Source organism: Myxocyprinus asiaticus, chromosome 21 (genome assembly GCF_019703515.2).
Source record: "Myxocyprinus asiaticus isolate MX2 ecotype Aquarium Trade chromosome 21, UBuf_Myxa_2, whole genome shotgun sequence".
Lineage (NCBI taxonomy): Eukaryota > Metazoa > Chordata > Actinopteri > Cypriniformes > Catostomidae > Myxocyprinus > Myxocyprinus asiaticus.
The window spans coordinates 34,999,437-35,023,998 of NC_059364.1; the positions used below are offsets into that span (position 1 = coordinate 34,999,437).

Below are 24,562 nucleotides of genomic sequence, written 5' to 3' on the forward strand. Positions count from 1 at the left end.
TTTGACAGTTGGCCAGGCTTATTACACGTAATTAATTTTGCAAATCCAGGTCATTTAAAAAAAAAAAAAAGAAATTCTGTTTGTATATATACAATTTTGCAACCAGAATAAAAAAGTTGACAGTATTTTCTAGAGATCTGTTTTGGTTTTCAAAATGACATATAATGTCTTTGACACAAAAATCATAGTTTAACTTCAATTTGGAAAAACTAGGAGACTCAAATCATGTCAAAAAGCAGATATAACATCACAGAACTGACCCGATTTAGAATGTTGAGAAACATCATTGTCAAAATGACCCAACAAACACCAACAGGGTCGACACACTGACCAAACAAAACCAAACAAACTCAAACAAACACCAACATTCTAAAGTTGCATTGATACACTTATTACGAGCAGGCTTACATTATCCTTCACATTATACTTCAGCATATCAAAACACAAATCAGCATATTTGAAAGATGGTTCTGCTGTAAGGCTTTCACAAAGATACTTGACTGTCGGTACGTGGGCAGCTTGTAAAGCTGTAGTCTTTTGTAGCCTGACCTTTGACTAAAACGGTTAGAGCACGGACTGTGCTGAGACTTGCAAAGCTGTGACTCCATGGTAACATGCTGGGGAAGTAGCTTTGCTCTCTGTTTTACCTTGACATAAATATTAATGCCATATCCTGAGCATGACATGTGTTGGTTTAGCATAAGAACTGGCACACCCAAGACTTGTGTTTCAGTTTCACGTTCATTTCATTACTTGCCATTCTGTTTTGGTCTTATGATTGTTTGAAAGTTGTCTTTTAATATTTGAAAGTTGTGTTTTTTTTGTTTTTGTTTTTTTTTAATTAGGATGTAATACCAAGGGGTTTCATTTCACTTTCATTTACCATCAGGTGATGTAATACCATCCAATCACCCTTTATCCATAAACCTCCAACAAAGGGAACCAGCTATGGGAAAGTACCAAGCAACCTGCAAAATCCCCATAAATATATCTGGTTTGAACAGTGTAATCTCAACATTTACTTTGGTGCACCTGTAGAACAAATTAGTTCTAGATTTGTCTCTGTTAAAGAAAGAGCAGATTTTAAGGAAACAGTATGTTACCTTTTTTGTCGTTGCTTAGGCGAAAAAAGCAGGCCAAGGATGCTGATGGTCGGAAACCTCTGCTGGACAACACGACTAAAAAGCACACAGAGAATATAGATGGTAAGACACATGTAATTTCTATATTTACCTTTGATTTAAGTCCAGGATCATTTGAAATAGTTAACTAGTGACGGTTAAAAGGTGATTAAAATGGTATACAACTTAAAAGAAATGGTGAGTTACAGTTACAGAACATAAAAAAACCCCTATCTTTTATACACAGTTTTAATTATCATACATGCAGGTTATTTCTGAAATAGTATTGGCCAGGGCCAAATAATCTGCCAATATCTGGGATTTTAAGATAAGTGGCATTGGCCAATAACTGTGCCTAAAAAGGGAAGGGGTCACAAGTGTCAATTCCCAAATCTATTGACAGCCTTGTCAATAGACACTGCACAATTTCAATTTTCAAATATTTTGGTGAATTTTGAGTAAATATTATGTTAAATAAGTTTTCATGGAATTTCAGCAATTTTGGGTACATCTCATTTGCTGTCATTAAGTTACAGTCTTATTTATGTCTGCCACCCTGCTCTCTAGAATTTGTATCGGCATTGGCCAATTTAAAATGAGAAAAATTATAAAAACATATAGCTATCAAACTGTAACAGACCAAACTTTAACCAAATATTCAAATATTTTAAAAGTTATTTAAACATGTATCAAACACATTAAAGATTATGGTTTGATCTGTAAAATTACTGTAAACAACATAAGAAAACTGTCCTGAAAACCGGAGCTTGTGAAATAATAGCATATATTGAATATATTGAAACTTATTATAAGTCTGTTGCAAATTCCTCACATTTAGACAGTTTAGAATATTGTGTTACGTGTAGAGTGTTTTTAAGGAAACAATGTATTCACAATGCAAGTGACGCATTCTGACTAGTATGTAACATAGTTCAAGTTCACCTGTGCAGATTTCATTTGTAATATTACGTTTATGTTATGGATATATCTGATTAATCACATATAAAGGATGTGTGTGAGTGAGGTAATTAACCCGTCAGTAAAGTTCATTATACATGTGTTCAGCTCTTGCAGCTCACACAGCTCAAGTGGGGAAATCCCCAACATACTATGACTGGATTATTTGAATGAATTCTATCTAGGTTTTTCTTTCTTTAATAAATAAATACAGTGTTAGTGCAGTATTATTTTTTCTCGTCATATGTTTTAACTAGATAGGTAAAATTTTTGAGAAAAACATTGATGTTGGCTTGACAAAACCTTGACTGAAAGTTTAAAAGTTAGTTTTATGTAAGTTAATGTAAGCAGGGTTGCCAACTCTCACGCATTTGGCGTGAGACACATGCTTTCAGGCTCTGTCGCATTTGATATCTCTGCACGTGGACACCACAAAATGAATGGACTTAGTATGAATTCTACAGAGAATTATCTCATTTAAATAGCTGGGGAAGAAGTAAAACCTCCTAATCTATTAGACAGCCCCGCCTGACATTACCGTATATACAGCACTGATAATGTAAAGAGGAGACAACACCATGCATCAAACATCACCATTACTCAGATACATTGTGTTTATTCTGTAGTAACACAGTGACAAAAAGTTATAGTTTCATATTAAATCTATTAGGAGGAATCCATTTAACTTCATTTTTTATATTATTTTAAGGATTTTATGTACATGTGTTTAGGCTATAATTTGTTTTTTTTAGAAAGACTAGCTATATTGACCTAACTAAGCTAAAAAAGCTAAATCAATATTCGATGTGACCACCTTTGCCTTTAAAACAGCACCAATTCTCCTAGGTACACCTGGACACAGTTTTTCTTGGTTGTTGGCAGATAGGATTTTCTATCTATTTAGGCTGTCTCAATTGCTTCTGTCTCTTCATGTAATCTCAGACTGACTCGATGTTCAGTGGGGGGCTTTGTGGGGGCATGACATCTGTTGCAGGGCTCCCTGTTCTTCTGTTCTAATCTTTTCTATTTGCAAAAGTAATGTTTGGGAGTCTAACATTTAAATTTCCTATTGACACACTAAAACTGAAGATATAAATAACCATCTTAACACAAATGCTTTTGTGAAACATCTTATGTGCCTTAAACTTTTGCACAGTACTGTATATATATATATATATATATATATATATATATATATATATATATATATATTATTTGCCTTATAGGGTTAGATTAGGTCTTTTTGTGGTGTTAGATATTAAAGATAGAAGACCTAATATCAAGTACGTGCACTATATGTCAGGTATTAAGGTGCCACGGGCATAAGGCCCCCGGGTTGGAATGATTTGCCTGTTCATTAATGCGACCCTGGCCATGACATCAAATCCTCACTCCAGTCTGGTATCCAAAACTGGAAACCCTGATGTAAGTAAGTTTGATAGTTATACAGACATTACAATAAGACAAACAGCCAGATAGATAGCCAGATAAGATAGATAGACAGACAGACAGACAGATAGATAGGTAGGTAGGTAGATAGATAAACAGACAGACAGATAGATAGATAGATAGACAGACAGACAGACAGACAGACAGACAGACAGACAGACAGACAGACAAATAGATAGATAAACAGACAGACAGACAGACAGATAGGTAGATAGATAGAAAGAGATAGATAGTTAGATAAACAGACAGACAGACAGACAGACAGACAGACAGATAGATAGATAGACAGATAGATAGATAGATAGAAAGAGATAGATAGATAGATAGATAGATAGATAGATAGATAGATGTTTACATTGAATTTTTGACAGAAAACTACAGAGCATTCAGTTGGTCCATTTGAACATTGTGTCAATGTAAGTATTTCATCGTCCGCTCAGCTAAAACCATAGGTCCAATCAGTTATAAATGACATTGCACACTATTCCACAACAGTCTGAAGGTCTGTGCCAAGTTTGGTGGCTAGAGTAATTGTTAGAATGTTTGGTCTTGGTTTAGGGATTTTGAAAAACAAAAAACCCTAAACAAAGTTTGTAGAATAACAGTATGTTGGCTTTGTCAAGCCAATGTATTTAAAACCTTTGACTGTTGTCATGATGCTTCTTCTTCGTCTCGTCTTAGTTATCGATGACAAAATAAAAAAACACTTCATCAATTAACATTTTCGTCAGTAATTTTGTTGAGATTAACACAAGGAACGACTAATCTTTATAGGTTAAGAGCAGCATGAAATGATGCATCACATTTGATTTTAGAATTAGCCAGGTTTTTATGGAATTCAGTTTTCATACACAAATTCAATTAATTTGATTTCAACAGGAGAACAGATATTAAAATATATGGAAAGTACAGACCAGTCCGGAGTGTATTTTGATCAAAATGCTCCAGAGGTTGAAGGAAGTGGAGAGCGAGTACTCAGTATTCTCAGAGAGATTCTGCATGGACCGTCAATCCCCCAAGACTTTGACACTGCAGCTGCCATTGTGAAAAGCTGGGGCAAATTGAATGGCATTACCATGGACAACAAAGAAGGCAGCTACCCACAAGTCTGGCTCTGTGAGTTCCTGCAGGAAATAGACCAGTTTGTAGAGCAACACTTTCCCAAACTGCCAACAGAGGGAGGATCTCATACGCAGTTAGCTGACTATCTGAAGCTTTTGGAGAGAGTGATATGTTATGAGGTGCTTCGATTAGCACCTCTATTGAAAGATGCTGGACTGCTAGATCATTTGATTGACAGTTTCAGCCATCAACTCTTTACCGAGTTGGACCTGCTTTTAAAAAGTAATCTTTCAGAGAATAAGACCTTCTACCTTCTACAGTGGGGAAAACGGGTATTCTTCAGGTAGGCAGTTGATTTTTTACTATGAAAATCAAAAGATACTTGAGGCACCATTTGGGATTCTTCAGATGCCACAGTAGTAGAATCCTCTGGAGAACCTCTAGGCACCTTTTAAAAGAATCTTAAATATCCTATTTATATACTCAAGTAGCAAGTGTTTAAAAAACTTTATGATGTATGGAGCTTATTTTCTGCCAATTTTAAATAAATAAATGCAATGTATAAAATGAAAATGAAAACCATATTAACCATTTCAGTTCCACAAAATATCTGCAAATTATGTGCCAAAATTAAAAATTAAATTAAAGGATTCCATTTTTATTTAAATGTTCACAGTGACAATGCATCATGACTGTCAAATTAAAAACTAAGGGGCCGTTTACACGACAATGTTTTCAACTAAAAACAGAAAACTTTTTATGCGTTTTGGCAGTTCGTTTACACGACAACGGCGTTTTGGGGCCTGAAAACGCAAACTTTTGAAAACGGGTTTCAAAGTGCAAGTTTTTGAAAACGATGCCGTTATCATTTCCGTGTAAACATACAAAAACGCGAATATGAGACAACGATGACGTCATGCGCACGCGTATTACGTGTTATATAAAGCATGATGGATTGATAGGCATCAATTTGAGATGGATAATTATCAATATGAATACTGGTGTCTGTGCAAATAACAATAATCAACAATTTATTCATTTGGAGTGTTTCGTATGGAGTGTGAACATTGTACAGTAGGCAGAATCTGCAATTTGAAAATCCTGAAATTAATGTATGGATTCAGATGGGAAAAATATATTTGTATTTTAAATGTTATTTATTTATTTACTTAATTTTATTTGATGTACCTTTACCCTGCAATTCATTCACCCACCGCTTATGTATATAGCCTATAGACAGAGATGTGATGCCATGTACAGTATTCAATGAAATGCTTAGAATATGAAAACATGAGGCAATGCATGTTAGATCCAGTGTACACAAGACCTCTCTCTCCGTCAGGAGAAATCCATATATCAGAGTTGTGTCTGATATTCAAAACCAGTCAATGTTAACTTACTCTCCTACCAGCCCAAGAGTCAGCAGGGGGAATACAGAAGGCAGGAGACAAAGTGATGGTAAAAATGAGCAGAGTTTATTGAATAATCTTGAGAGTTCAGTCTATAGACATGCACGCGAGTACTTCAAAACAATGCGCGAGACATTCAAAACTACAATGGCGGACTACAGGATCGTGTTTGTGCTTCTCAAGATTTTGAGTTTATTGACGCTTCTCCAGCAAAGTGTAGATTTACTGCATCACTACTACGACCAGCGATCGCCATCTTCATTCAGCTCTGTGGAAGAATGCTTATGTGCACAGACGCGTAGTGTTCCTTTAGAAAGTGACATCTTCAACTACTGGCCTGGCATGCATAATACAGCCCTTTTAGTCGTTTTCGCGGATCCTTGTGAACGGGGATCGTTTTGACAACGTTATCGTCTGTACGCGAAAACTTTTCCGTTTTTAGTTCATCGTTATCCTGTAAACGTACCCTAATAAAATCTTGAGGCAAGACTGCCATTATTACAATAAAAAAGCCAATTACATATTTTTCTTAATGTTAATGAAGTAATTGTGACAAAATGAAAGTTCAGTTTTAAATTGATTTTTTATTAATCTTTTATTTTTCCATTTCAATTTTCATTTTCAAAGTCAACATGTAAATTCTATGTTAATGAGTTGGTGATGCTCCACAGAGGATACTTTAATACAGTAGTTCTTACACAAGGCAATGCAGTGAGGTTTCAAGGGAGATAAATGTGTATATTAGGGTTGTTATTGATTAATCACTCGTCAATTATTTGCAGTTAATAATTCAATCAAACAATAATAGTAATTAAACAAAAGAAATGGGGAAGATCTACAGCACTTGCCATGCTAAGGATCTTATTTTAGTTATAGCATTTTAGAATTATTATTATTATTAAGCATTTTAGTTTTTAATTTGACATGCTTGATGCATTGTCACTGTGAAAATTAAATGTATACTTTGCAGACAGTTTGTGAAAATGAAATTGTTTATCAGGGTTTTCATTTTTGTTTTTATCATTGTATTTGTTTATTTAAAATTGGCTATATATATATATATATATATATATATATATATATATATATATATATATATATATATATATATAGCTCCATAATGATGGGGTTTATGAAGGAACCGTTTTACCGTCTTTATTTAAGTTATTTCAGAAACTAAAAGCAATTTTCTCAGGGAACTGAAAGGGTGTCTAGAGGTTCTTCAGAAGGTTCCACAATAGTACACTGAGAATCACAAGTTTAAATTCATACTAATAAACAAACAATCAAATTTGAACTGTTGAAATGTATGTAAATATGCACTAATTTACATTTCAGTCCAGACTCACCAGATGTCTTCAGAGTCCACGACCCTCTACAGTTGTCAAGGTGGTTTGAAGGAGCAAAGCAAAAGCTGTTGCAAGTACTTCAGGTAGGACATTCCAGAATATAAATATGTGTATGAATGAATTTCCTGTTATGACAACGCAAACATCATTAATGCATAAGAAGGTCCAAAACATATAATATTTAGTAAAGGATTAACACATGTCCCACTCTGTCCCACTTTAACTGCCACAGAACAAAATCTCTAAGATTCTAGAGAACATTCTGTCCAATGTGCAGCAATACAGACCTAATGGGGACTCAATAGGTGAAGAAGCTTTCATCAGAGTGCACCTTGATGTCATTCAGGTAGTTCTTACACAGAGAGAAAACATATATATATATATATATATATATATATATATATATATATATATATATATATATATATATATATATATATATTTTTTTTTTTTTTTTTTTTTTTGGGTTGTACAAAAGGACTACAAGGGTTTTTTAAAGATGATTTATTGCACCCTAATTTTATGTTCTGTCTTTACAGTGTCTGAATGCTGTTATAATAAATGCCAAAGAATTTAGTCTGATCTTGATGCATGAGGTACAAAAACTCTGCTGTGAAGAGCTTCATAGTTTTGTTCAGATGTAAGTTTCTAAAATATGTCTTCGTATTATCAAACTATTCTTTTAAAATGTGTTTTTTTTTCTGTCTCTGTTACACCACTTTACCAAAATGACATTGACATAAAAAAATTAATTTTTGAACATAAATATATTCTTTTTATTCATATGTGTGTTTTCCAAGGTATGTGCATGCAGAGAAAAAACATCTAGAAAAACTGCAAGCCCCGAAGCCAGAAAACTCTGTATCTGTTTTGGTTAATCAACACCTGTAGGCAACTCAGGTGAGTTTTTATCTTTAATGGTTGAATATAATAATTGAATTATAAACTATGACTAAAGTATGATTCAAAACTGTTCTGCTGTATAATAAATTGGCTTTTCCAATTAATTCAAGTATATTAATTAATATCCCTGCATGTGACTTTACAGCTTTTTTCTGCTTTTGTATCATAAAAACGGTGTTTATGCTTTTATTTTTTATTTGCTGTAGATTTTTTGCTACCCAAATCAACAATCTGGATATAATCAATGGGGATGACCTCAAAGACACGGTCATTTTGTTAAAGAAGATGGAAGATTGCATGTTATCTATTGTACAAAAGATGATGACACACATCGCACAGGTGCTTCATTAAATAATGATCAGCACACAGGGAAATAGACAGAATTCCAATAGGGAGGTCCCTGAAACTCCATTAGTATTAGTTAGGCTACATACAGTACCTTCCTATCAGGTTCTTAAACAATAAAGCCACTGTAAAATCAACAACAATACTGTAACCTTTCCTGACACATTGTATGGAGTGCTTTTACGATGCATTCTTTGAGTTTGTATCAACTTATCATTTACTTTTAATGCAATTTTACAATAGATTGAATGGAAAAACTTTGAATTAATTGCAGTTTATGTGTAAATCTACATTTCCAGGACAATTTAAGAAGTTATTTCAAAAAAGGGGCTAAGCATATTCATAACCTGACAGAGGCAATCCTAAAGCAGTGTGCATCTCTACCACAGACAGATGTGGGAAAGGAGATCCAAACGGTGGGTTCTAGAATCATAAATCCAACCTCATCAAAAACATTGTATCAAACTCCATTCTACTAAAACAGAAATGTAGTCTGAAAAAAATTTCTGCCCCTCTCTCTCCCCCTCTCATTTTCTAATAGATCATCGTAAATATAGCTTACAACTGTGTTTCCCGTGTCTACCTGGATTGCCTCATGAAGAACAAGTTTAAACGGCTAGAAAACAGATGGGGGAATGTTGAAGAAAGGATAAAAGACAATGTTCTCTATATTCACAACACATTCGCTGAATGGGTAAAAAATTTATGTAATGTTTTATATATAAAAATGTTAAATGAGTGTCACGTCAGAAATGTAATTATCCCTGATTGTGTTTAAAGCTGAAGTATGTCATTTCTCCGACAATAGCGCCCCTGAATGGAATTGCAAAAGTAAACAATATTTTCTAAACAGCTTTCCGAATACGACCTTCGTCTGCAGTTTTTCAAACAGTCAGAAAGTCCTGCCTCCATTTCACACCATTGGTTGTCTAATGTTGTTGGGGTGGGTCTAAATGGGTCACTCAAAACAAAAAGGAATTTTTATAGTGCCACAGAGACACAGTGTTTACGGTTTTTTGAGTTTCAAATTAACCTACTGTATGAATGGCTTACTTATAGTTGTCTCTGCATATTAAGCTGGGATAGAAGAAAAAGTTACACATTTCAGCTTTAAAGGTTTCCTTTTACAGTTATTAAATTAATAAAAATATAGTTTAACTGATGTCTACCTTTGCTTATTGAAGCAAGCCAAGCAATGCAATGTAAATGATCCCAAATTATGTGACTGTAACTACATTTTTGCAAAATGATATTATGTGGCTCCTTACATGTATCACAGCAGTTTTGAGATTAAATATCCAGTAAGGGGCAGTAAAAGCGAGTTCAGTTGTCTCCAAAATAGAGGTTAAAGGTATTGGTTGATCGACATTGAACGAAACCTCCCTACCTTAAACTTTAAACTTAAACCTAACCGATAGTGCCAGAAAAAGCAAATGTGAGATGAAAAACAGATGAGATTTTTAAGGTTAATGCTCTATCTATGGCGAATTCCAACCAAAAAAACATTTTCTTTCTTTTGTTTGGAATGACCCTTCATGTGGCATCCCCTTCCCGGATTGCCTTTCAAGGGTGCAAAAATTGCCCCTAGTTTAAACTCAACAAAACCTACCTCCCTACCTTAAACCTAATCGATAGATATAGAAAAGGCAAATGTGAGATGAAAAATGCGATTGCTGTAGTAACCACGTCATATTGTGGTGCTTCGGCTCATGTCTCATCAGCCACTAATTTTTAAGCTGTCCAGTTCATTGAATCACTTTGAACCAGTCTTAACTGTGCAGGTATCTGATATGGCTCTGAAGATGAAGTGTTGGATGTTTTGTCCCCGTGTCTTTTTAAAGATGTTTTTACAACAATTGGTTCCAGAGTGACAGCGATTATAAACAGTTCATTAGTAAGTGATGTGGTTCCAAGCTGTCTTAAACATGCTATTGTACATCCTCTGCTGAAAAAACCTTCTTTAGATCCAGCAGTTCACAATAATTATAGACCAGTCTCAAAATTGCCTTTAATTTCCAAGATTTTAGAGAGAGTTGTTTACACACAGCTCTACTCCTACCTAATTAAGTTCAAGATCTTAGATACATTTCAATCAGGCTTCAGATCTCTACACAGTACCGAATCTGCACTGTTAAAGGTAACTACACTGTAAACACTAATAGTAATCTCAAATTATAAAAAAATAGTTTACTCAATCTTAAATTTTTACTATTCTTACTAGTTTAAATTAAGTTACAGTTACTCTCTAAATCCTAAAGTTGTCATTAATAAAAACATTTAAGTGGTTGTAATTAAATATTACTTGAAATGTCACATTTTAGAATCATAACTCAAATACTTAAGTTCTTTCAAATTTGGCGTCGACTAACATAAAATTACCAAGTACAAAATTGCGGCTGTGTGGAATACCCATAAATCCTTGCGCTTGAATAAATTATGTTTGTTTAGTCAAAACAAGGGAACTTATGTAGTAAAATAATAGTTTTTTTATTTAAAAATGTATTTAGTTTTAATTCTTATGACTATTGTTGTTGTTTTGTTGTAGCTGTTTTTGTTAAGTCACCATGAGGGTGATTAGTGTTACCACTTGTAAAATTGGAGCCTGTTTAGTTTAAGCCATTCTTCTTTACTCAATTGTACTTTACAAAGGGCAGATTGATGTGCACTATGAAGTACTGAGTAAAGTCCAGTGTGCCATATGGCTAACTTAGAGTCTAGTCATAATTTCCCTTATTCCTCATGTCTTTCCGTATAAGACATGTTATAACCCAATTTAAATAAATAAATCAAAGCAACAATACTTTAATCATAGATGAGTTAAGCTTACTTGTAACTAGTTAACGTTACTTAAAAAATTAAGTTCAGTTTACTTGAGCCAAAGAAGTATGTTTACTTAGAAAAAGCATGCAAACCGATTGCCTTGAAAAATGTAAGTAAGGTCAACTAATTAGATTTTACAGTGTAATAATATTTTCCTTTCCTTGGATTCAGGCTCACATGTGGTTTCATTTTTATTGGATCTCAGTGCGGTGTTTGACACCATTGATCATGATATTGTTTTAGATCATCTGCAGTGTATGGTTGGCATTCATGGCACGGCCCTTCAGTGGTTTGCCTCTTATTTGAGAGGAAGAACTTTTTCCGTTAACTTAGAAAACTTCTCCTCTACATCGGCTCCTCTATTATGTGGGGTCCATCAAGGATCGATTTTAGGACCCTAACTATTCTCTGTGTACATGCGCCCGCTGGCCTCAGTTTTTCTGAGATATGGCATGTCTTATCCTTGCTATGCTGACGACACTCAATTTTATTTTCCAGCATGCTTGGACAAAAAACATCAATAGAGAATGCCCTAAATTGCTTTGCTGATGTTAAGTGCTGGCTGGCAGACAATTCCTTACAGTTAAATGAGAGCAAAACTGAAGTTCTGATTCTCAGCCCCTCCAAGTCCTCTTTACCTGGACTGGTTGACCAGCTAGGTCCACTGTCGTTAAATGTGCAAGATCATGCAAGGAGCCTTGGAGTGATCTTGGACTCATCACTACTTTTAAATAGACAGATCAGTGCTGTTGTTAAGAGCAGCTTTTTACATCTGAGATCATTTGCAAAGGTAAAACACTTTCTCTCTAAATCAGATCTAGAAATTGTGATTCACTCACTAATATCGTCAAGGTTAGATTACTGCAACTCGTATACCGGACTGCCTCAAACTGCTTTGTCCTGTTTACAGTTGGTCCAGAATGTGGCCGCTAGGCTCCTTACAGGGTCTAGAAAGTTTGACCACATTACACCAGTATTAGCATCCCTACATTGGCTCCCCATAAAATGGAGGATACATTTTTACAATTCTGCTCTATGTATATAGCTCTATCTGGTTTCGCGCCTCAATATCTCTGTGACCTTCTTGTCCCTTACTCTCCTACTAGAGCACTTAGGTCGGCTGACCAAGTTCTGCTCAAAGTTCCTCGTTGTTGCTACAAATTGAAGGGCGATCATGCATTTGCTGTTGTAGGCCCCAAACTCTGGAACAAGCTTCCGCTTCATATCAGGGCAGCTCCGACACTCAGCCTCTTTAAATCTGCTTTTAAATTTTTTTTTTTTTATTCATTAGCATTGAATACATTTTTATTGTGGATATAGATTTTTGCCTCTAGTATTTATTAGTTTTTATATAAGGGTATATTATGCATATTATGTTGTGATTGAAATGTTTCTTGTAAAGCACTTTGGGTCAACTCCTGTTGTTATAAATGTGCTCTATAAATAAAGGTTGAGTTGAGGTGTTTTGACGTACATGCTCTTCAGGACTAGTACCCCTGTCCTTTGCGTCAAAAGTACAATGCTCTATTAGTTGAGCTACTGCACAATTTGATCATAATAAACAGTCTTCTAAATGTAGTTGATTATGGAATTCCAACGTTAAAATGTATCGCCTTAACAGTCACGCATTTTGTTTTGATGTAGCACTGTGTGAGGAACAGTGTAAAAAGTGTTCATGAACTGATAATCTGGCTTTTTACTCATGATTTGTGTCAAATGAATAAGAATCAACGCTGTTTCAGCGAGTGAGTACAATGAGCCACGTAAGAATCATTTTGCAAAATGTATAGTATAGTAATGTGATTATGTGAGACAGGGTTGACAATATTGCATCATTGCAATGTAATATTTATGGGCAATAATGATCCATCTCTTATTGCCTTTTGCCTGCAGAATGGGAGTGATGAACCGCAGAACCAGCTCCTTAAAAGAATGAGTGAATTATTGTTGCACAGTGATGCAGAGGCAATGAAACTAACCTGTGCTGATTTGTTCAAAGACTTTCCAGAGGACAGGTAATCTCATCCTAACCAATAACACTTGACTAATCTTTGTAAAGCCTATAGTACTTATAAAACCCCAAGTAATGTCTTTGATGAGTGCAGTTAGCTTTCCTGTTTTTACATATTTCTTATTAAAACAGGAAGTTTGGACAGGACATATTGAAGAGCCTGTCCCTTTGTTTTTAAATAGCCAAGGCTTTAGTTTACATCACAGCCATGAACCATGATTTACTACTTCCTTTTGCTAGTCAGAAGAAGATGGTATTAATAGATAGTGTTTGTGTGATTTTTCTGAGAAGTTATTAGTGTTTATGAAAATAAGGATTTTGTTTGCACCAAACAGAACAGTAAAGTCTTCTTAATGTTTTCTAGCAAGCAGTATTTACCTGGTTTGCTGCGTTGGAAGGGGGTGTTGTCTGAGCAAAAGGTGAGGGAAGTATTGGATGCAAATCCTGGATATGTCGTTCGACATTCCCTGATGGGCCTATGTTGTCTTCGTTGTGAATAACAAAGCACCTTCAGTCTGCTTTCTTCCAAATTTGTTTACAAGTGGAGTTTAAGTGATGGCATGACTGTTTCCAGTTCCATTCCAGTTATGAACTTGACTTACTGTTATTTAATTACCGGTATTTGTTGCTGCTAATACAGATATACAGACAGACCTATAGCAATATGGGCTTATGAAACTGTCTAAATGCATATTCTCAGGAAGAAAAAAATTATGTGTACTTTTTTATGCTGTAAATTCCTTTCTGATAAAAAGTATTTTAACAGAGTATTAATGCTACTGTGTAAATGCTACAAATTTGATATTCTCTTATGTCTTAAATGACATTTATCTTGTACTTAAAATCTTATATCTTGTAAATAGGAAATAATGTATTTATTGCACCCCAAGAGAAAATTGTATTGCTTTTTTACACTGTAATGTCCTTTCTGATATAAAAATATTTTAAGAAAGTATTGATGCTACAGTTTACATGTCCAGTTACGAACTTGAATTATTGTTTTATTTTTTTAAAATCTAATTATACTATTATTTACACTAAATATGTATATATAGCTGTGTTTTTTGTTTTCTCTTACATTATATTTTCTTATGTCTCAATGATATTTATGTTGTAATTGAAAAATGGAAATAATGTAGTTATTGTAACACAAGAGAAAAAAGAGAATTAATGCTTACTAATCTCCCCCGCAATCTACTAGCAAAATTTGAGAGGAAAAAAAAATGTGTAAAGTTGATTGACAGTCAATTATTCAAGGATAGGAGGCAGGTAGTAAAAAAACACCACAGCTACATCCTTCTTTCCTGAACAGCACACAGTTTGTCAGGAAAGCTTGATTAACAGAGCCTGTCAAAGACCTTCAGGAATTACATAAACACCTATTGTGTCAGCAGGTATGTTTCCTAAGTGTTTTAAACTGAGGAAACTCCCCTGGACTCTAGCACATCCTATCCTGTTAATAGACATCCTTTATAGGCTTTCTCAGAATCTAGTGGCCACTGTATCACGCATAGCTGCAAAGAAGTAATTAAGATTCATGTAAGTGAAGTATTTGTTACAGATTACTCAGTATTAAGAAAAGATTACCATAAATAATTTCAGGTTTTTTATATACAGTACATAATCCAAATTACAATGGAAACTACGCGTGTAGCACATTATAAAGGATAATAAATATAAAAGAAATAAAGAAAGATATAAATAAAAAAGTTGATATGCAATTTTATTACACAAAGATTTTCAGAGATGTACAAAAGGAAAGCACAATACAGTAGCTTCATCAGAAGCTATCTTCTTAGGTTAAGAAGCAAATTGTTTTTAGTCCTCACAATAGAAAAGAAACTCTTGCTGAGCTGGAGTGAGTCCTGTTCTTCATTGAGCTGATCCTGACTGCAGGTGAAGCTCTTCAGGATCAACTTGAGGTCTGAGGCAGAAAGATTTGCCTTGAGTCGCAGCCAAGCAGAAATATGACGCTCACTGTAAAAGAGAACACACAGAGCTCAGACATGAATATGCAACAGCGATGCTTTGCCTGAATAATTATCTAGCAATGAACCACAGCTTATGAGAACAAGCATACCTGAAGTCAGGGTAATCTCTTAACAGGTTAACCAGCTCTAACTTTATACTGTCTGGATCCTGAAGTTTCAGCAGACCAGCTAATTTTGGAAGAATATCTTTCAACCAGACCATGCTGGATCCCTGTAAATAATGAATTCATGTAGCATTAAAATGACACTCATTGTAACATAACATTCTAAAAGGAATCATTATCTTGGCCTTTACAATTTATGTGCATGTATATTCAAGTATATAAAGGTGAAGTGTGTAATTTCTGCACCAAAAGGCCAGAAACAAACTTTACGCAAGTATGAGTACACAGATGCGAGCGCCTGGCCAATACATTGCCAACGTGTGGTTCAGTTGAATATAGTGTACATAATATGTATTCTTGCGTAAAAGTGGCGGTAACAAACCTCAGTACTCAAGGGGGCGACAGACTTCCTTCAAAGGTCTGTGCCATTAAACTGAATGTGTTATAATTCATGTAAGGTGTTTTAAACACCTTGCCTGCGGCACTATAGCATATTGCGTTATGTTATACATTCTGGTCTGACACATTTTATAACGCAACAACACACAAAATCAAGCTTGCGTAGCTCAAAGCGTCAGCATTCACGTAGTTGCATACAGAATGTTTCAGCCTTTACAGTGTGTCCTCCTAATCACAGGCAACAAGATTCCAGAGACACACACATTTTCTGTCCACACCGAATGAAAAACTGCTGCGACGAAGCACAAGCAAAGTCAATCAGAAGATATTTGGGGCCCTATTTAAGAGCGCTATGCCTTAAGTGCAGCGCTATTTGATAAGTCATATGCGCAAAGTCCGTTGGCATGGCCATGAAGTTTTGATATTTTCGTGCAAGCATGCGCAAAGTCGAGGCTCAAGTTGGTTGGTAAAATCGCATGCGCAAAGCGCTAATGGGTTGAGTCAAGTGCTATTTAATTCTGAAGTTCTTCTCCGGTTATTGCACCGTATGCGTCCAATTATATATTCCATTTCATGTCAAGCCACATCGATAAAATGAAGACAGCCCATTCATAAGAATTTGGTAGTATAAATGGGGATGCATTGCATTGTTCATTGTTTAGGAATTAATATTTTTTATATGTTTCTCTGTTTAATGTTTCTATGTTTAATTCCTATACAGCATCCTTGAGCTTTGGAAAAGCGCTATACAAAATAAAGGTGTTACTATTATTATTATCCATATTGATCTGCTTACTCAAATCATGGCTAGCATTAAAACTGATCGATAGGTCTTCGATATCATCTGCTGGTGGAATCTCAAACATCCTAGCGCAATGACCTATTTCTCAGGAAAATAGCAAATTGTGCTTTGCCCCACTTTATTAACATCCAACGGTCAATGTAGCACACGGTCGTTTCATGTAGTGCTGTGCCTAGCGCTATGACGAAAATAGAGCCCTAGATGTTTAATGATTCATTCACAGTTGGCGGGGCTACGCAGCACAACACCACGGATATTTAAACCAAGTGTTTGACAAAATGCCCTAGGGCACACTGTTAGCATAACCAAATGGAATTTCTGAAATAATGACTGTTTTTGAACAGGTTTCTTGAAGTCTTTCCTCGCCTGCCATTGGTCAGATAAACACATTGCCTTGCCAACTGGTTGAGCCAATGTTGATATGTCAGGCAGGTCACACTCTCAAAAAAAAAAAAAAGCAATGTTTTGAAATCATTACAGATCCACAGCGTTACACTTTTCAGGGAAATCAACCTATGAATGGCTTACTTATAGATGTCTCTGTATATTAGGCTGGCAAAAGTATTTTAACATTGAAAAAATGTCACACTTCACCTTTAAGTAAGAGAACATGAGTGTTTCGGTGTACTTACAGCTGCAGTCATGCGTGCATGTATACTCTCACTATCCTTGCAAAGCCTTGCCGCTGCCTTTTGTTGCTTTTCTTTATCTGCAAGTCTGATCTTTTGCTTCATCATTCTCCGTACATATTCCGCAAGAAACTCCTTATGTAGTCTACCAAACAGCTCCTAGGCATGAAATTAACAAATTAATGAATCAATCTTTTCTTTAATCAATCCTTATCAATCTTTTGGGTGAAAAATCAGTCCATGCTCTCTGTACCTGGCAACTCTTTCTGTCCAAGTTGTGGAACTTCTGAATATGTCTGTCAAACTTTGCAAGCAGCTCTTCACATATGCTTTCACTGTCTTTGAGCCAGTTGTAGGAACCCAGCCTTCTGTACAACTCCTAAACGAAAATATATAAAGACACAAATTTAATGTATATAAAAGGAATTGGTTATGATGTGGACCTGCTTAAGCAGTATTTTATGTAGTTGCTGTAGTAAACCGGAAATGGTTTGTTTTGTTTTTTGATAAAATGGAAGAATGGGGACCTGACAGCCAACTTCACTTGCGACAGTATTCATTGCCAAGATAAACGGTCTCAGTTAAGGCCTTTCTAAATTAAAACAATGAACAGCCATTGTGTTCAAAGTCTATGGTCGGTTCATTCATCAAGTCATAATTAGCACTGCAGTTACAGCCACTTACAGGGGTCATGTCATGAGAAATCAAATTTTTCTTGATATTTTGACATATAAGATGTCTTTCTACAATAAAAACAATCTGTAAATTTCAGAACTCAAAACTTAATCCCCAATGCAATAAAAGCATTTATTGAAACCAAGCATGCAAAAACGCCTCATTCTCTACTTCTGCAACTTCCTGCAAAGTCACTAGGGGCCCATTAATTCATGACAGCCTCTACAGCAGCAACATCAGCATCTACTTAAAATCATTGCACCCTTGGCCCCCCCACTGGGACTCAGTTTGTAAACTGAGAGAAAGCAGGACAAACAGGCCTAGTGTGGCTTAACTATTCCTTAACACCAAAGGGGACCCATCTGGACTATTTTGAATTATTTTTGTATATAAACATGTACTAGACAGATCTCAGACCACTTTTAAAAGACGTGGTGTCAAGTTACAACTCTGAAAAGGAGAAGTCCTTCTGTTTCATTCAGCTGCTGCATCTCCTGCTGTTTTAAGCACAAACACTTATGGACACATTCTCGCGCCCATCTGCGCTATTTTTAATTGTTGGTGTATGTAAACATGCACTAGATGGACATCTTTGACGTCTTTGATGTGTTTCCGGTGATGTGCATTTCAGTGCAGGATGATACTGGAAACTGGATGTGTGTGCATCTAGTTCACACCGTGGTTTGGACTATGAATGTGCGTCATGTGGATGTGTCTTCAGTGTATTTCAGCATGGTTTGCATGTTTTTTGGGCTCATACCAGCGTGGATTGCTTGTGAACCAGTCATAATACGATTCAAGCTTCGCAAAGGAACTGTTATTGAACGATGGAGCAGTTAAAAACACTTGGACCCGATCGCAAAACAGTAATTAAACAGTTCCATTCATGAATATTTAAAATGTCATGACTGTTTGATAGTTTATGGTGATGAATGTTAACAGCTGTGCTTGAGATGAACAGTTTAATATATTTGGATGCGATGTGTTGAATGTGTGTTATGTGTAAACCCTGAAATTTAATTTTATAATGTTGTGGAGCTTGTTCATTCTCTTCTGATTGAGTTTCAAATATGGCTGTATTCAAGGGGCTGCACAATGTTAGCCAATCATAACAGTGGGCGTTTATGTTGAAGTTTTAAGGAGGTGCTTAGGCCAAAACCAAGCTTTTCAGACAGAGGGCCAAAAACAGGGTGGAAAATGATCATATATTACTAAATTATTTACTAACATTATCAGTGGACTTCAGGGAAAATAATACAACTATAAAAAGAGCATTTCATGAACCCTTTAACTAAAGTTCCATATTATAGGTTTTTTGATGAAGTTCTTGATAAATTCATGCTGGAATCAGAGATTGATTCAAGACAGCAAAGATATTAGGCATTGCCTCTAAAATATTCAAGGGCAACAGAATTTTGGCATGATTAACTGTTACTGACTAAGGCCACGTCCACACTAATACATTTTCATTTGAAAAAGTATACATTTACGCCTCTCATCCACTCTAGAAAGGCGATTTCCTCAACCATAAATGGAACATTTTGAAAATGCTCTCCATTACCGTATTCTTTGGAAAACTGAGGTTTCAAACTTAAATGAATTAGTGTTGCACTATAAAAACACAGCTAAAGGGAGCTAAAGAAAACGTCTAAAGACAACTTTTTTGTGAGCACTTGAAAAAAATGAGAACTTGAATGAACAGTAAATCACTTGCATCCTGAAACATCAACATTAAGAAGAACCCTCTTGCTTATGTTAATAGCTTGGCATTGGCACAGTACAATAATGCTTTTGAAATGAGGCTGATTTTGTTTCTGTCATGACATATCATTAAAAAATACACTAAATTTAGCATTACCTTAAGATCCTTATGTACATAAGCAGTGAAGTAATAGTGGCTGCCCTCTCTCATGGTAGTCAACAAAGACAGACAATCTGTTTTTATATATTCAGGAAACAGATCTGCATTCTTTATAATGTACTCCCTGTGAAAACAAAACACTCTCAACACAAATTCAGAGAGATTTTAAATAATACTTCAGTTGCCAAATATGACTCACCTGAACTGTGTGATGCATGAGAGGTTGGCCATCAAAACAGCCTCAGTGTTTGTTTGTTTGGCCTTGATGACCTTGTCATTAAAAGTTTTGTATCTGTGAGAAAGAAAATTCAAGCTCTACATCATTGTAATCATTTACGTAAAATAGATATCATTCAGATTTACAGTAAATACAATGCCATTGAAGTTCATCATATGTAGAATATTGTTGGTATTTTCAGTCCGCAGAAAAACGTATAGTTACTCACTCTTTCAGAAAATTGCTCATCGCACATGTGACCCTCCAAGCTTTTGTCCCATCACCCAGCACCTCTCGAGCAGACGTTACACTGCCATGAATGCACTAGGAAAAATGGGGCAGAAAAATAAATGTTATTCTCCAAAATTCCATTATTTGGTGTAAGAAATTGTATTGCTAGCTACTTTGTACATTTCCCCAGACTTCAGGATACCTCAATCACATCAATAGCGAGAGGACAGGTGTACAACTGGTTCACTATTTCTGGAAATGCTCCCTCCTTCCAGCTTGTTTCTTCTCTGGTCAGAGCTCTGTGGAGCCATGTGCTCACCTCATTCTAGACAAAAATAGTGTTAGAAAACAGGACAAATTAGATATTTAAAACTCAAGGTTCATACTTGTGAATTACCATGCTATTTACCATTTGAACATTGTTTGCTCAAAAATAATTGCAATTTTTAAAATTCAAAAATTGCAACACTTTATGTAATATGTATAATGTTGACCATGTACTAAACATGTACTAATACATTTTGTTACATTGGGTTAATCAATATTATGCCATAAATACTGTCGATTGAGCTTAACTTGTATTGAACCCGGAATATTCATTTAACATTAGTTAATGCATTATGAACTAGCAATAAACTAACATCTTTTTCATAAATTAACACCAAATTAGTCGATGCTGTTAAAAATAGTGTTCATTGTTAGTTCTTGATAACTAATGCACTTAATAATTTAAAGAAACAGAAACTTACAACCTTACATTTTATACCTCTAAAATTAAAGTAATAAACCGGGAAATGCTTTGAAACGTGTTAAAGGCATTAAAAAGCATCAAACCTCCTTGCTGGTCAAAAACTGTCTTTCGAGTGGTCTTATCATCTCTTCAGGAAGCAGCAGATCAAGTTTTGTGTGATCAATAACCTCTTTTATCTTTATGTCATTTAGAATACTGCAAACAAACAAAGAGAAAAAATAACTCTATCTAGAAATGGAACCTCAACCCATAGGAAAGAAAGCTGAAATGTCACCAATGAAACCAATGGTGGTTCTCCTAGACCGCAATGAGATAAAATGACATCTCTGGGCTATGAAATCCAAATCCGTTTTATAACACTGTATTTTCACTGCATTTGTTTTATTTCTCCTGGACTAAGTTTACTTAAAAGAAGCATCACTGAGTTCTCCATTTAGTCTCACAAGCTTTGAAAGAGCAACATAAAATATAATTTGCTTCACTTACCTGGGGTAATGATAGTTCACCCAGTGCAATAAATGGAAGCAGTCATCATCACACAGTCCATACTGAGCAATGTCTCTAAGCTTGGCACTGAATGTTTGATGATAAAGCATGGCATAAAACTGGCACACATTCTCCTGTTCTGGGTAGCAGCTGCTCACCCATGTCATGACTTTCAGCAGGTCTTCCTTGAGTTGTTTTCCTTTACTAATAATGTAGTTCTGCACTGAAGAATGTAAGTTAACACTTGAGTCCAACTGTGTCTCTTCCATCCGACTCTGAACAAGTCGCTCAAGCAGTGCATCGTGGTTTTGTTTACAATGCCTTGGCCTCCATGGTGGGCGTTCCTTTTCGTCAAACCCTTCCCAGCGTTTGTCCTGCTCCTCTTCTTGTAGAATGGCTTGGACTGCCTCTCTCAGTGCCTCCTGTTCATCTGTACACTTGAGGCTGAGGGAATTCTCCAGCATCCGCATCACCAACTCCAACCAGTCTTCATAGTCTTTTGCTAGTTTTGCCTCTGAATCTTCTTCTTCCTCCAACAGCTTCTTTTTGGATCCAATTCCTTCCTGCTTCAAAACAAAGAGACGGTCTTCTCTGGTGATCAGTTGTTGCCCTGCCTCCACAAAGCGACATGCTTGGAGATTCTGCTTAAAGGTGGGAACCGCTGAAAACCACAGAACAAGGATGCTTAAACAGGACTGTCCTGACTCCTGACTGTACACTAGCAAAGTTGGATTTTATCCTCTTAAAAATAAGTTCACTCTATGGTATGGAGAGTAATAATAATAAATAAAAAAATTACAGGACTTACATGCGATATGTACATGAATAGATTTAGCATCTACAATATATGATTTATTTTAATGACCGCTGTTGGCTCCAAAATTACATTTTGAACATGGTAACTAAAATCTTAAAATAATGCTGTAATTTTTCTGAAAATGTTTAATGTTAATGCATACCTTAATGCTTTTAAAATTTCTCTGAAAATTAAACTGAATCCTATACTTAATAACACAAAATAAGGGTAAAATCTCTACAAAATGGAAGAATTTCTATTGCAATACACAAAATGTTAAAATTACATTTGATTATTGAACTCCCTAAACCCATTGGACTACATAGGCAAGTTTATACTGTTTGAATATATCACATTTCATACACAATGGTAATTTAAAGTGATTTACACAGAAATTATAAAGTGTAGAAAAAATAAAGATACATAAAAGTCCTTAAAAAAATAAAAAATAAATAAAGAACATGAAACAGAAACAATAATAAAATACAAATAAATTTGGATTACACATTTGTATTAAAATGAATAAAAACAATAGGCTACAGACATGAAATCATGCAGTGCAACCAGTAAAGTGCAGCACAGTGCTCATGAATGCACAGCTAAAAAGATGTGTTTTCAGAAAATGACATAGTCTGCTGACGACTAAACGAGCATTTAACTCTTCTTACCTGGAGTACTGTCCCGCATCTTGGGATTCCTCTTAAAAATATTGAACTTTCCACGCTTTTCCTTCATTTTGGGATTGGTTGCCATCTACTGTATGTATTTTACTATCGTAATTTCAAACACGCAAACAAACATACAAACAAACAAGAAAAACAGCTTGGTTTTCTTTCATTACAACATGATCAAGAAATGCTAAAACGTAGAAACTGGCCCGCTTTTATAGGCTATGTTTCATCCGCACATGAGGGGTGGAGTTATGAGCAGCATCTGGCAACATCACAGTTACTCAAGCGTGATTCCACAGAGCACCATTATTCGGCGCAGCGTGTTATTGTAAATTACTTAACGTTATTACGTTATACAGAATTAACGTTTCTGTAATTATACAGGGCGAAGAGAGCAGGGCAACTTCAGCACAGTAATAATTAAGGGATAAACAGGCATGAACTAGAAGTGACACTAAAACAAGGCAGTTGCAATAATTGACACTAAGTGTAGGCTAATATAAGGAAGATGGTATTTATACTGAGTGTAAGTGATAGATACTGTTTGCACCAAGTGTACATAGCAACAAATTGTATCTTGTGAGAAATAGTGAGAGAAGCTATTTACATAAAATTTACAAAATAAGTAAAATTGCTATTTGTACTAAGGCTATTATACGGTATGCTAATCTGCTATTTGAAAGTTGTCTGAGTAGTGTGGTGATTAGGGGAAAGTGGGGCTCAAACTAACACAGGGCTAGTTGAAACACACATGGTTTAAAAGTTTCCACACACACACTAGTTGACTGGTAGTTAATAAATGGCTTTAATTTACAAAATATTTTAGTTTATCTTCTAGGTATTTTATTTAGATCAGATTAGATCAGGGGGATTTTAAGATGTCATATGGTCATGTTACAATGTGCCCCTTACCTGTTACAATTTGTCCCGCCAGTGGCACGTTGTAAGATTTCACTTTCCTTCTTTCCAGGTAGATGCCGAAAAAAGACAAATACTTTGAGCCCCAAGTGCATTTACACAAACTTAAGACAACCAAAAAGTGTTAGTTTGTCTATCAGTATAAAACCTGTGAACTGTGAAGAGAGCTGGGTCTCCTCTTATCTCTCTTTTTTTCTTTTCTTTTTTTTCTCCCTTTTTCTGCGCAATTTGGAATTCCCAATGTGCTCTAAGTCTTCGTGGTGGCATAGTGACTCGCCGGGTCAATACGGGTGGCGGAAGATGGATCTCTGTTGCCTCCGCATCTTAGACCGTCAATCTGTGCATCTTATTACGTGGCTTGTTGAGTGCGTTACTGCGGAGACGTAGCGTGTGTGGAGGCTTCACGAAATCCACCACGGCATCCATGCACAACTCACCACATGTCCCACCGAGAGCAAACCACATTATAGCGACCACAAGGAGGTTTCCCCATGTGACTCTACCCTCCCTAGCAACCAGGCCAATTTGGTTGCTTAGGAGACCTGGCTGGAGTCACTCAGCAAGCCCTGGGATTCGAACTCGCGAACTCCAGGGGTGGTAGTCAG

The 24,562-nt window shown here is 35.7% G+C and overlaps 2 protein-coding genes across 2 annotated transcripts; one reads left to right on the top strand and one right to left on the bottom strand.

Annotated features, from left to right (window-relative positions):
- Window positions 1-1,076: 1,076 nt before the first annotated feature.
- Window positions 1,077-15,017, top strand: LOC127412187 (uncharacterized). The gene is made up of 11 exons (XM_051648346.1): window positions 1,077-1,205; window positions 4,407-4,932; window positions 7,337-7,430; window positions 7,580-7,693; window positions 7,887-7,987; window positions 8,148-8,247; window positions 8,457-8,589; window positions 8,895-9,011; window positions 9,137-9,289; window positions 13,309-13,430; window positions 13,791-15,017. Exons 1-6 carry the CDS (start codon window positions 1,097-1,099, stop codon window positions 8,236-8,238), a joined length of 1,035 nt encoding a protein of 344 aa, XP_051504306.1. The 5' UTR covers window positions 1,077-1,096; the 3' UTR covers window positions 8,239-8,247; window positions 8,457-8,589; window positions 8,895-9,011; window positions 9,137-9,289; window positions 13,309-13,430; window positions 13,791-15,017.
- Window positions 15,018-15,131: 114 nt separating this feature from the next.
- Window positions 15,132-23,230, bottom strand: LOC127412186 (tumor necrosis factor alpha-induced protein 2-like). The gene is made up of 11 exons (XM_051648345.1): window positions 23,037-23,230; window positions 21,573-22,233; window positions 21,170-21,281; window positions 20,538-20,660; window positions 20,334-20,428; window positions 20,087-20,179; window positions 19,885-20,011; window positions 17,605-17,730; window positions 17,355-17,510; window positions 15,507-15,628; window positions 15,132-15,403 (listed from the first exon to the last, which is right to left on the bottom strand). Exons 1-11 carry the CDS (start codon window positions 23,119-23,121, stop codon window positions 15,214-15,216), a joined length of 1,890 nt encoding a protein of 629 aa, XP_051504305.1. The 5' UTR covers window positions 23,122-23,230; the 3' UTR covers window positions 15,132-15,213.
- Between the last annotated feature and the right edge of the window lie 1,332 nt (window positions 23,231-24,562).